The following is an 11,420-nucleotide window of genomic DNA, read 5'->3' as shown; positions in this document are numbered from 1 at the left end:
TCCGACGTCTCATTGGTGAAATTAGTAGCGCTATTCTTGGCAATTTTTGCTAGCATCGCTAGCAAAAAAAAAAAAAAAAGAATAATATGTAGAATGAAGAGCAAAAGTTTAACGACTCTTGTGTAGCCTAAAACGGAGTAAGACTAGCGGAGTAAGAGTACCATTTTTTCTTCACAAATCTACTCATGTAAAAGTAAGAAGTATGGCTTAGTACAGTGTTTCTCAATTATTTTCTTTTACCCCCCCCCCCCCCCCCCAAGAAGACGTTAGTGTTTCACCGCCCCCAGCTCTCTGCCGCCACTATAGTATCATTTTTCTATACAATTACTATTACAAGTACACCTCTGCCTAACATTGTGTCCTTTTTTCTATTAAAGAAAAAAAAGTAACAGATCAACTTATAATAAAGTATAACTTTATTAACATTGTTTTGTTTGTAACAGAAAAGACAAAGCGCATCAATTTGCCTGAATTAAAAAAAAAAAAAGTCACATCCATACTGTAAAAATACTCAAGTTACATTTTTGACCATTTGATACTGAAAACTAAAATGTAGTAAAATCAATACATAATAATAAATTCAAATTGATTAGCAACATTACAGTGGGGCAAATAAGTATTTAGTCAACCACCAATTGTGCTCCTACTTGAAAAGATTAGAGAGGCCTGTAATTGTCAACATGGGTAAACCTCAACCATGAGACAGAATGTGAAAAAAAAACACACAAAAAAAAACAGAAAATCACATTGTTTGATTTTTAAAGAATTTATTTCCAAATTAGTGTGGAAAATAAGTATTTGGTCACCTACAAACAAGCAAGATTTCTGGCTGTCAAAGAGGTCTAACGAGGCTCCACTCGTTACCTGTATTAATGGCACCTGATTTAACTCATTATTGGTATAAAAGACACCTGACCACAACCTCAGTCAGTCACACTCCAAACTCCACTATGGCCAAGACCAAAGAGCTGTCGAAGGACACCAGAGACAAAACTGTAGACCTGTAAAACGCTTGGTGTAAAGAAATCAACCGTGGGAGCAATTATTAGTAAATTGAAGACATACAAGACCACTGATAATCTCCCTCGATTTAGGGCTCCATGCAAGATCTCACCCCATGGGGTCAAAATGATAACAACAACGGTGATAAAAAAATCCCAGAACCACACGGAGGGACCAAGTGAATGACCTACAGAGAGCTGGGACCAAAGTAACAAAGGCTACTATCAGTAACACAATGCGCCGCCAGGGACTCAAATCCTGCACTGCCAGACGTGTCCCCCTGCTGAAGAAAGTACACGTCCAGGCCCGTCTGCAGTTAGCTAGAGAGCATTTGGATGATCCAGAAGAAGACTGGGAGAATGAGTTATGGTCAGATGAAACCAAAATATAACTATTTGGTAGAAACACAGGTTCTCATGTTTCGAGGAAAAAGACTGAATTATACTGAATTGCACCATACCCACTGTGAAGCATGGGGGTGGAAACATGCTTTGGGGCTGTTTTTTTGCAAAAGGACCAGGACGACTGATCTGTGTAAAGGAAAGAATGAATGGGGCCATGTATCGAGAGTTTTTTAGTTAAAATCTCCGTCCATCAGCAAGGGCATTGAAGATGAGACGTGGCTGGATCTTTCAGCATGACAATGATCCCAAACACACAGCCATGGCAACAAAGGAGTGGCTTCGTAAGAAGCATTTCAAGGTACATCACTGCTCTAGAGGAGATCTGCATGGAGGAATGGGCCAAAATACCAGCAACAGTGTGTGAAAAGCTTGTGAAGAGTTACAGAAAACGTTTGGCCTCCGTTATTGCCAAGAAAGGGTACATATCATATAAAGTATTGAGATGAACCTTTGGTATTGACTAAATACTTATTTTCCACCATGATTTGCAAATAAATTCTTTAAAAATCAAACAATGTGATTTTCTGTTTTTTTTCCACATTCTGTCTCTCATGGTTGAGGTTAACCCATTTTGACAATTACAGGCCTCGCTAATATTTTCATGTGGGAGAACTTGCACCATTAGTGGTTGACTAAATACTTTTTTGCCCCACTGTAACTCATGAGAACAATATGCAAGAAAAAAAAAAACTGAATAGTAGAAAAACGACAGTGTCATTGGACAGACTGACAGTTTTTATTTTTGCTGCTTGCAGTAGCACCTCCTTTGCAATGTTTGCCATGGTGTGGGGTTATTTTGCACTGAGCATGCTAACAGTGTTCACTGGTTTACTGATGTAATACTGGCAAAGCGGGACAATTGTTGGCAATATTCGGCACGTTTTCGCTGAAAAACAATCAAGCGTCTTATTAATGAGATTGGGGTCTTCTGTCTTAAAGTGACGTCTTAATTGATTTGGCTTCTCGTTGTCCGTTACAATCATTTTTAGACACAGTAAACAGTGTGGTCAAACGGCCCAAAAACAGCGCATTCTCGGCGGCCGGCGGAGAACCAAAGTTGAGGGCGATCCTTGTTACGATCCTAAGCTGAAAATGGCACTTCTTGGGTGGACACGCGAGAACCACAAAAGCCAGTGGGTCGCTGCGTGAGCACGGCCGGAAAATGGCACACAGCTCTCCATATCGCTTTGCTGTGTATTCTTGCTTGGTTCAGAGATACTGCGCACATTCTGAAAAGAGAGAGCACCACTGCCACCCACTGAGTGGATGTGCAAGTACACTTTATTCTAGTACAGTAAAAATAAAGTATGTTCCCGGAGGTCACATGTGCCACCCCTGGGGGGTGCACCTCACAATGGCGTACCGCAAGCAACACGTCACTTTCATTAATTAATATTCATGACATTAGCTACTGTTGCTAAGAAGGGACAAGACACCGTTTGTCCCTAATAGGAATATGCAATATACTATCACATCACCCAATGTCCAATATTCATTTACATGCAATATACTATGTGCAATACCTACTAAGTGCAATATTCAATGCCTCACTATCAACTTCTGCTACTTAACTTCTACTCACACAAATTCTATGTGCATTACTTATATACGTGCAATATTAATGTGCAATATCCAATGCCTCACTGTCAACTTCTGCTACTTCTGTTCATACAAATTCTATGTGCAATATTTATTTACGTGCAATATTAATGTGCAATATTCTTCGCCTTATTAACGAATTTGTCTCTTTATCGAACTGGCAAGTTAAAGTTTAATTTCCCGCGAGCCAGACCTGCTTCCAATATGGCTGCGTTGTTGTCAAATCTCACGTGATCCCCCATTCTGTGACGTAAACGCTCGAGCCAGTAGCGCATGTACTTCAGAGCCGGTGTTCGGCCATTCTTTACTACGCGGCGAAACGTCTACACAATGCTCAGCGCGCTTGCGCATGCATCCACACGCATGCGCACATCGGTTAGAAGCGGCGAGTACTCACTATTTCTGTTATTATTTTGTTATTTAGAACCTTTTCACTGCCTCAAAGATACTTTTTACATGTATTACCCGCTCATACTTTTAACCATTGTGTTTTTTTGTGTTAGCTTTGAAGCAGTTGACCACATTAGTCACGTAGCGTATTTAAACCATCCTTATTTGATATAACTAGATTGAAGTATTTTCTGCAGGCATTTTTTTTAGTACGTTATTCCTGTATGCATTTATACAAAACAAGTTTAGAGCGCACGGTAGTACTTTGGGTGTCAAATTCGTCTAATGTAGGACGTTTCGCCGATGTAGGAGATTTTGGCAGAACACCGGTTGTTTATATGTGAATTGTCTCGCCCTATGTTTGTATATGTGTATTTGTTGTTAATAAAGTTTTTATTTTATTTATTTATTTATTTATTTTTTAAAACAAACTTCAGAGCTGGTGTTTTCACATACAAACCAGAACAGCGCGTGCAGCAAACACACACACACGCAAAACAGATGCAGAGGGATATGATGGCAGCGCATTCAGAGGAAAATTTGTCCTTTACGACTTGGGATATAAACACTATTTTAAGTTGGTTGAAATTAAAGGAAAGAATGTGGATGTAAAGTGTAATTTATGTCCCGGGGCAAAGCTTTTGTTGACATCTGTGGCAAGCAATTCAAATCCGTTTATTTTTGTTGCACTTCAAGTGTAGGACAAATCTGTTGCTGGTGAGGAGCAATACATTTTACAAGGTTCTATAACACAACTACCTGTCTGTTCTCTAGTCAACTGACTCGAATACTGCTCAGAAAATTTCAAATTCTTTGACATACAACAACTTTTTAAAGTAACGGAAATAGTTACTTTCCCTGGTAACTAGTTACTTTTACTATAGAGTAATTAAGTTACTAACTCAGTTATAGTGAGTAACTATAATTACTTTTTTAAAGTAATGTGCCCAACACTGTTACTAGGTAATATATAATTTTTCAATTTAACGTTTTACCATTGTAAAATAACACCATTTTGCGTTTTAGTTAAAAAAAAATAAAAAAAAATTCAATGCTCACTACGGCAGTATAATAGTTTTTTGAATGCAGTTTTTTTCCACTGGAAGTTTTACATTACAGTAAAAACAACGCCTAGAAAAAGACAATTAATTGCAATTAATGTCTTTTCTTCTAAGAGGAAAGCAAAAGTAACATGTTTATGCAGCAACGCCTTTCGAAATCCCCATGTGTGAACTTGAAGAACAGGTAAGGAAAAAAAGGGAACAAAACAAACCTAACAAAGGAAGTTAGAGCATTTAATTGAGGAAGTCCAATGTGTTTAAATCGAAGCTGAGGGAAAGACAGAAGGCTAGTAGAACACTGAACAAGGCTGACTGGTTGGAAGACAATCGACATCAAGACAGCATCAAGACACAGGTACCACTTTATCTAGTTAGCCACTGGATTTACACACCGATCCACTCATTGACCTATCTACAGTATCTAATACTATCAGCTCTGCCTATTTTCTATTTTCTTAGTTTAGTAACTTTAGTTCCTTGAATAAGGGGAACGTTACTTCAATCTGGCTGCCTAATCATGGGTAAAAATTTTAACTTGTGAAAGGTATTAAATTAAAAGTTATAAATTGGCCTTGCTGTCATGACATTTGTTTAAAAAGGAAGAAAAGATTTATGCAGTATAATTCTGGTAAATACACTTGTCGAATCAAAAATGGCATATGAATGCCCCCTCAAGTCGTATTTTCTCCTGGAGAACTGGGATTTTATTATGATACAAAAGTTTTCCAAATGGGTGGACCTTTTACTTTTCAAAATGGCAAGGTTTGATAAAGAAGTTGTGAATGGTAAGAAAATATTTTTTATTTTTGACGCAGGCAAAATGACGTGGCGTACACATTTATATAACTCTTATTTTTTTTAACCAAATGTTAGCTAAAATGTTCATTTACAAATAAAAAAAGTACTGTTTGCATTTTGATGCATTCTCTTTTTGTTGTTGTAGATGTATTAAAATGGTTTAGCCCATGCGACAAACCAAAATGAAGTTAGTGTCTGCTATGTTCTTTTGCTACAACAACATGAAGGGAATAGTATCTTTTCGCGTATTTCCTGTTTGACTGTTTGTATTACTCTAACACACTTAATATAATTAATCAGGGAATAGTATCTTTTCTCATATTTACTGTTTGACTCTTTGTATCACTGTAACACACCCAATACAAAATAAATAGCATTTATATCGTAATTTAAAAAACAGGCAGAAACTTATGAACAGTTGGACTTGAAATGATTAGAATTTGCAGCGCCGAGACAATGGGCAGATAAGGGCAGAAGAGATATAGGTCGCCTTCTGCCACAGAAGCCCAACGGACGCGTCATGCAGCTGACTTAGCAAGATTGACGCTGACAAGCAGGTGACAGGAAACCCACGTCTGTACCACTAAATCCCGCAATCAGCTCTTCTGGACAGTCCAGAACAAATGGTGGGACATCTTGTCTTGCCACAAGGAACATCTGATTACAAGGATCCCGCGGCTGAGAAGGTGACCCTCAGCACTCACGTGGCGCTGAGGTGGCAAAATCCTCAACTCTCGTTGCCATGAAAACAGTAACGGCTGAAACCCTCCTGCCCAATCAATAACGGAGAATAATCCTAAACAACGCCCAAACACACACTCTTTCCGGGCCACAGCCAGCCTCACCAGAGCCTTTAAAAGACTGAAGGTTTAACAAATCGTTGTCACTTTTCTCGGGAATCTTTTGTTGACTTGTGATATGGTGACCCTGGATCCAGTTTGCCTCCTTGCCTGGGTGTCTCTGTGCTAAATGATTGCTGCCGACTTGGAATAAATTGTCAACTTGTGTTTCAAAGCCTTTTACAGCTTTTAAAATGGAGTCCATCCAAGGGGTTATAACCAGGGGTGAAAGCGAGCCAGAACGGTCAGAAACGCAGTTCCGGTATAAGATTCAGGGCCGGAAAGCAGTTATCACAGTTATCATATTTAGTTTTATTTGCTCTGATGGGGAGGTTCAGAACATCTTAGCTGTTAATGTGCACTTTGGACTTATATTTGTTAATTTAGTTAGGTTTGTTAGGCTCCATATTCGTTTCCTTATGATTTAAAAAAGTCAATGTTTGCGCGATCTTCAAAATATATTCCATTTCACTCTGCTTGATATAAGTCATTTGTACTTATTTTTTTTGGGAATAAATCTTTATTATAAAAATAAAAAAGCAAAAGTTAATGTTTACATTAACTTGAATTTTAATATACATCCTATGTTCTTAAGTAGTTAAAATTGAGATTTGGCATTTAGTATGTGAGTAAATGAGGGAAAATAAAAATTAGGACATGGAGGTTGAAGTTATTGCTGTTTTTGTTAACTTGTATTTTGCAAACCATTCAAAAAATACAATTTTGAATGAAAATCAGTTTTTGTATGTTATAGAAATAACTGTGCCAAAACAGTTTTCTTTGCATTTCAGTAGTTTTAGGTTTGACCACCCCCCCCTCCCCCAACCTCCCAAAACTGAAAATAAATAAATAAACAAAATTTCTGGCTCTGTGGCGACCTTCACGTCGGGGAATTCCAGCAAGAAATTTTAGCCACTTTCACCCCTGGTTAATACTAAGGTGAACGCGCAGAGTTTAGCCTTTTTGCCGGGTTGTCGGAGTTCTGCTGGCCTGGGTTGTTGGAATTGTGCTCATGCGGTTCCGGCGGTTCAGCTGGCGTGATTCTGGCAATCTGGCTGAAAGGTCTGATTCCTTCACACAAAAGTGCACGAACAGGACATACTCGTAATTACCAATTAGCAAGTGATAACAATCATCTTTCATAGAGCATGTAAAGGCAGCATTTCTAGGGTATTGTTATTCACACAATCAAAAGATGGTTGAGTGGGCATGCTGTAGTGCAGAGCAGGGGTGTCCAAACTGGTCCTCAATTGCCACTGTGGGTCCTGTTTTTTTTTCTCCTACAGATCAAGTTTAAACAATGAAGCTTCTGCTAAAACAAACAGCACCTGACTGGAATCAACTGATTACACTTATAAGACATCAGATTGGTGAAAATGTGTTGTCTTATTTTGTTGGAATGAATGATAGTTTGGACACCCCTGCTACAAGCAATTAACTTACTGGCTACGACTGAAACAATCAAGCAATTTTATTGGATGTCTATCAGCGTCAGTGGCAATGAATGGGAAAAAATATGTCTTAAGACTTTGAAATAATCAAATTTTCCATTGTAGACGGATCGTCATCATTTATTGTTAAAGATTTTTTCTGTATGTATTGAATCTAGGCCATTTCTGTTTGTAGGTGATAACACTTTGACAAGGAAAATGGGTAAGCGCCTTTTTCTTCTGCGGAAATTTCTTCCTGTAAGCCGAACATGTTCATGAGCAGTCACGTAAATGTATGTGAATTTGATCCTTTAGATTACGGGGACATCATGAAGGTTGACACAACCGGAGCATCTCAGAAAACAGCTGCACAAGACAGACTGACATACGATGGTAATGGCATTCGCTTTTTTCAGTCTTTAACTAACTCCGCGGCGATCAGATGGAAAAAATATGTAGTTTCCGGTAGGGCTGTTTGAGTTTGCCTAACAAAAAGAATCGCGAATATTTGTGATCTTTCATTGTAATTTAGTTTTAATATTTTCCTCTCTAATTCAGAGAAAAATTAGTCCTTATTGGTAGTTTTCATTTGTTTTCAATTTTACACTGTATGCCACTATTCGTGGATAGATCAGAATGAAATTTGTTCGGTAAATTCTAGCGAGGTATATGCATTGCTCTTCGGAGTCCGACTTTTGATTTTTTTATCTTGTCTTCAGCTGCGCATATCATATCTGTGAGCAGATGATTTGTTTAGGGAGCGAATGGCCGTAGTTCATTTTGAACATGTTCTTGAATTTATTAGTTTTTTTTAGTTTTTAATTTTAGTATGAGTCTGTCATGCTTTGAGCTATTGGTCAGGTACAGGTTTAGAAAATAATTATTAAAATAATTACATCATAAAATTATAAAATCATCATAAAATTAAAAAAGGGTTAAAAACAATGTTATACTGTTGATTAATCGATGTAATCGGATAAGGAACATAAAAAATTTAAATACCTGAGCTGAGCCTCAAACGGCATATAAAAAAATAATAAATGAGGATCTAAGTACAACAAAAGAACAATTGGCTAATTTACATAGCATTTTATAGCATTTAAGCTAGCGGAGTTTTGCTAACTTTTTTTTTTATAATCCTCCTAACAAATCGTTTAAACACATATTGCCACAAAAACAGCTAGATATACCATTTGAATAAATTACGAATGCATTAAAAAACATTAGCTCAAACATAAACTTAGTTTATGTTGGTCAGCCATGTGAAATCAGTTGTTATATTCACTGTCGCCACTAGAGGGCAGTGTATTCACTCAAATCAATAAAACAATAATTTCAAAACAAACCATTACAACACTGCCTTAATTAATCGAATACTCGAAGCAGCCAAATTTAATTTGAATCTTTTTTCTAATCGAATTACTTGAGTTAATCGATTAATCGTTGCAGCACTAGTACAATATAAGTCATTTTCAACAACCATAAATGTCCATCCAAACATAGCTACATAAAGTGCAGAAATTTTACATTTTTTACTGCAATTCAGAAAAACTTTTTTACTCAATACATTTTCGTCCATTTTGTAAAACAGTTTCAGCTCATTATCATATTATTTTCTAGTTTGTAATTATTTCAGTGAGCACAAATCTATTTTAAATTCCAAATTTTGTTGTTTTAATCATATTCGTTAATGAAAATAACCTTGGTACAGACGCTCTACTAGTAGATGGAGACAAAAGCTTTAGCAGAGTAAATTAAAAAAGGAACACAATCAAGTCATTAAGTCATTTTGGTCTCTCCTCAAAGGTGTGCCAGCGTCCAACAAGATGGCACAAACAGACTTGGACAGTATGAACAATTACAAAAGCATAATCCAGAAAGTGGGAACGCAAAAGCAAGTTGATCCTGCCATCATCGCTGCCATCATTTCCAGAGAGTCCAGGGCTGGAAAGGTATTGAAGAATGGCTGGGGAGACAACGGTAACGCCTGGGGACTCATGCAGGTTTGTTGTGCACCTTGCAATAAAGCCCTCGTCGAAATTGGTCCAATAATTAGCCAGTTGTTAATGCTGATATGAAACTCTGTTGCTGTCAAAAAAAAAAAAAAAAAAAACATGCAAGGTTGATACAAGGTATCATACTAAACAAGGTGAATGGAATAGTGAGGAACACCTCAGCCAAGGGACAGCCATCTTGACTGATTTCATCGGAAAGATCAAGAACAAATTCCCAAGCTGGACTGCAGAGCAGCAACTCAAAGGTTTGTTTGTCCACGTTCACAATACAGCTTTAGGCTAATTTTCAAACTGAATCTCTGCAGGCGGGATTGCGGCCTACAACATTGGTCTGGGAGGCGTTCAAACATATGAAAGGATGGACGTGGGCACCACAGGAGATGACTACTCCAGTGACGTCGTTGCCAGAGCTCAGTGGTACAAAAGCAGTGGAGGGTTTTAGTGTCAAAACATTGTTATGAAAAAAGCTCTTGTTAACATTCAATAAACACCAGCCAAACCAGGATTATTTGCTGTCTTGTCCTGCAAAAAGGATAAATCAAATTTCTTGAAATCTGACAAAAGGGAAAGGTAGAGTGTTAAATATTTATCACCGTTAAAATGAATCTGAGCTTCCTGAGCCCTGGCTTTTTTTTTTTTTTTAAAAAAAAACATTTGACTGATGCCCCGCATCTCCCAAGACGTGCGAAGACTACACAGCAAACGCTGGTTAGGCTTGGCCATTTTGATTACAGATTTGTCGGAGACAAGTGCAGGCAGTCACAGTTTGGCAATGTGGCTGCTGAAAAAAAATATTTCACGATCTTCATAAAAAATTGTGCTTCATGATTTCAGATTAGCTCTGAAAATATATGATTCAGTTTTGTGATTTACAGTCTCGAGATGAAAATGAGACAATGAATGAGAAAATCTGAGAAACTTTTGTTCCGGATGAGACATCAAGTTTTTTTTTTTTTTGCTCTATATCAGTACTTCTCAAATAGTGGGGCGCGCCCCCAGAGCAATGCCAGGGGTGGCGCATGTGACCTCGGGGAACATGCTTTTTTTTTTTTTTTTTTTTTTTTTGTACAAGAATAAAGTGTACTTGCACATCCACTCAGTGGGTGGCAGTGGCGCTCTCATTTTCAGAGTGCGCGCAGTATTTCTGAACTAAGCAAGAGCAAACAGAAAAAAGAGATATGAAGAGCTGTGCGCCGTTTTCGAAAGCCGTTTTCCGGTCGGACTCATGCAGCGACCCATTGTCTTCTCCGGTTCTCACGTGTCTGCCCGAGAAGTGCCATTTTCGGTTTGGTATCGTCACGACGACAGCCCTCACCTACGGTTCTCCCTCGGCCGCCGAGAGTGCGCTTTTTTCAGGCCGTTTGCCTTTTGGCTTTGACTTTTAATACAGTGGGAGATGAGGAAAAACCACTGTTTACTGTGTCTAAAAAAATTATAACGGACAGCCGGAAGCCAAACCAATTAAGACGCCATTTAAAGACATTAGACCTCAATGTCATTGATAAGCCGCTTGATTGTTTTTCAGCGAAAACGTGCCGAATATTGCCAACAATCGCCCCCTTTTGTCAGTGTTATATCAGTAAACTAGTGAGCAGTGTGAGCATGCTCAGTGCAAAATAACCCCACACCATTGCAACGGAGGTGATACTGTGAGCAGCGAAATAAAAACTGTCCTTCTGTCCAAAGACACTTTTTTTTTTTTTTCTATTTTCTTTTTCATATATTTACCCTTTTAAACATTTTTTTTCAATCTTTCTTTGTTTGAATCGATTATTTATCATCTAACATATTGGAGAAAATGCGACAGTAACAAAAAAATACAATTAAGCAATAGTTATGAGGTAGATATCCGTGACTTTTTTACAGACACCATTTTTTTTCA

The 11,420-nt window shown here is 37.9% G+C and overlaps 1 protein-coding gene across 1 annotated transcript; it reads left to right on the top strand.

The window, feature by feature from the left end:
• The first annotated feature begins 4,674 nt into the window (after window positions 1–4,674).
• Window positions 4,675–10,041, top strand: LOC130920376 (lysozyme g-like). The gene is made up of 6 exons (XM_057843556.1): window positions 4,675–4,811; window positions 7,720–7,746; window positions 7,839–7,916; window positions 9,330–9,526; window positions 9,645–9,783; window positions 9,844–10,041. Exons 2-6 carry the CDS (start codon window positions 7,743–7,745, stop codon window positions 9,978–9,980), a joined length of 555 nt encoding a protein of 184 aa, XP_057699539.1. The 5' UTR covers window positions 4,675–4,811; window positions 7,720–7,742; the 3' UTR covers window positions 9,981–10,041.
• The last annotated feature ends 1,379 nt before the right edge of the window (window positions 10,042–11,420 follow it).

This window comes from Corythoichthys intestinalis, chromosome 8, assembly GCF_030265065.1.
Source record: "Corythoichthys intestinalis isolate RoL2023-P3 chromosome 8, ASM3026506v1, whole genome shotgun sequence".
Lineage (NCBI taxonomy): Eukaryota > Metazoa > Chordata > Actinopteri > Syngnathiformes > Syngnathidae > Corythoichthys > Corythoichthys intestinalis.
Note: the sequence above shows the minus strand (reverse complement) of the source record. Positions and strands in the feature narration are given on the sequence as shown.

Excerpts from the sequence above, each read along its gene's own strand:
- LOC130920376 (XM_057843556.1), top strand. Across the intron at positions 7,917-9,329 it reads AGACAGACTGACATACGATG|GTGTGCCAGCGTCCAACAAG; the intron begins GTAATGGCATTC and ends CTCTCCTCAAAG. Across the intron at positions 9,527-9,644 it reads ACGCCTGGGGACTCATGCAG|GTTGATACAAGGTATCATAC; the intron begins GTTTGTTGTGCA and ends AAAACATGCAAG.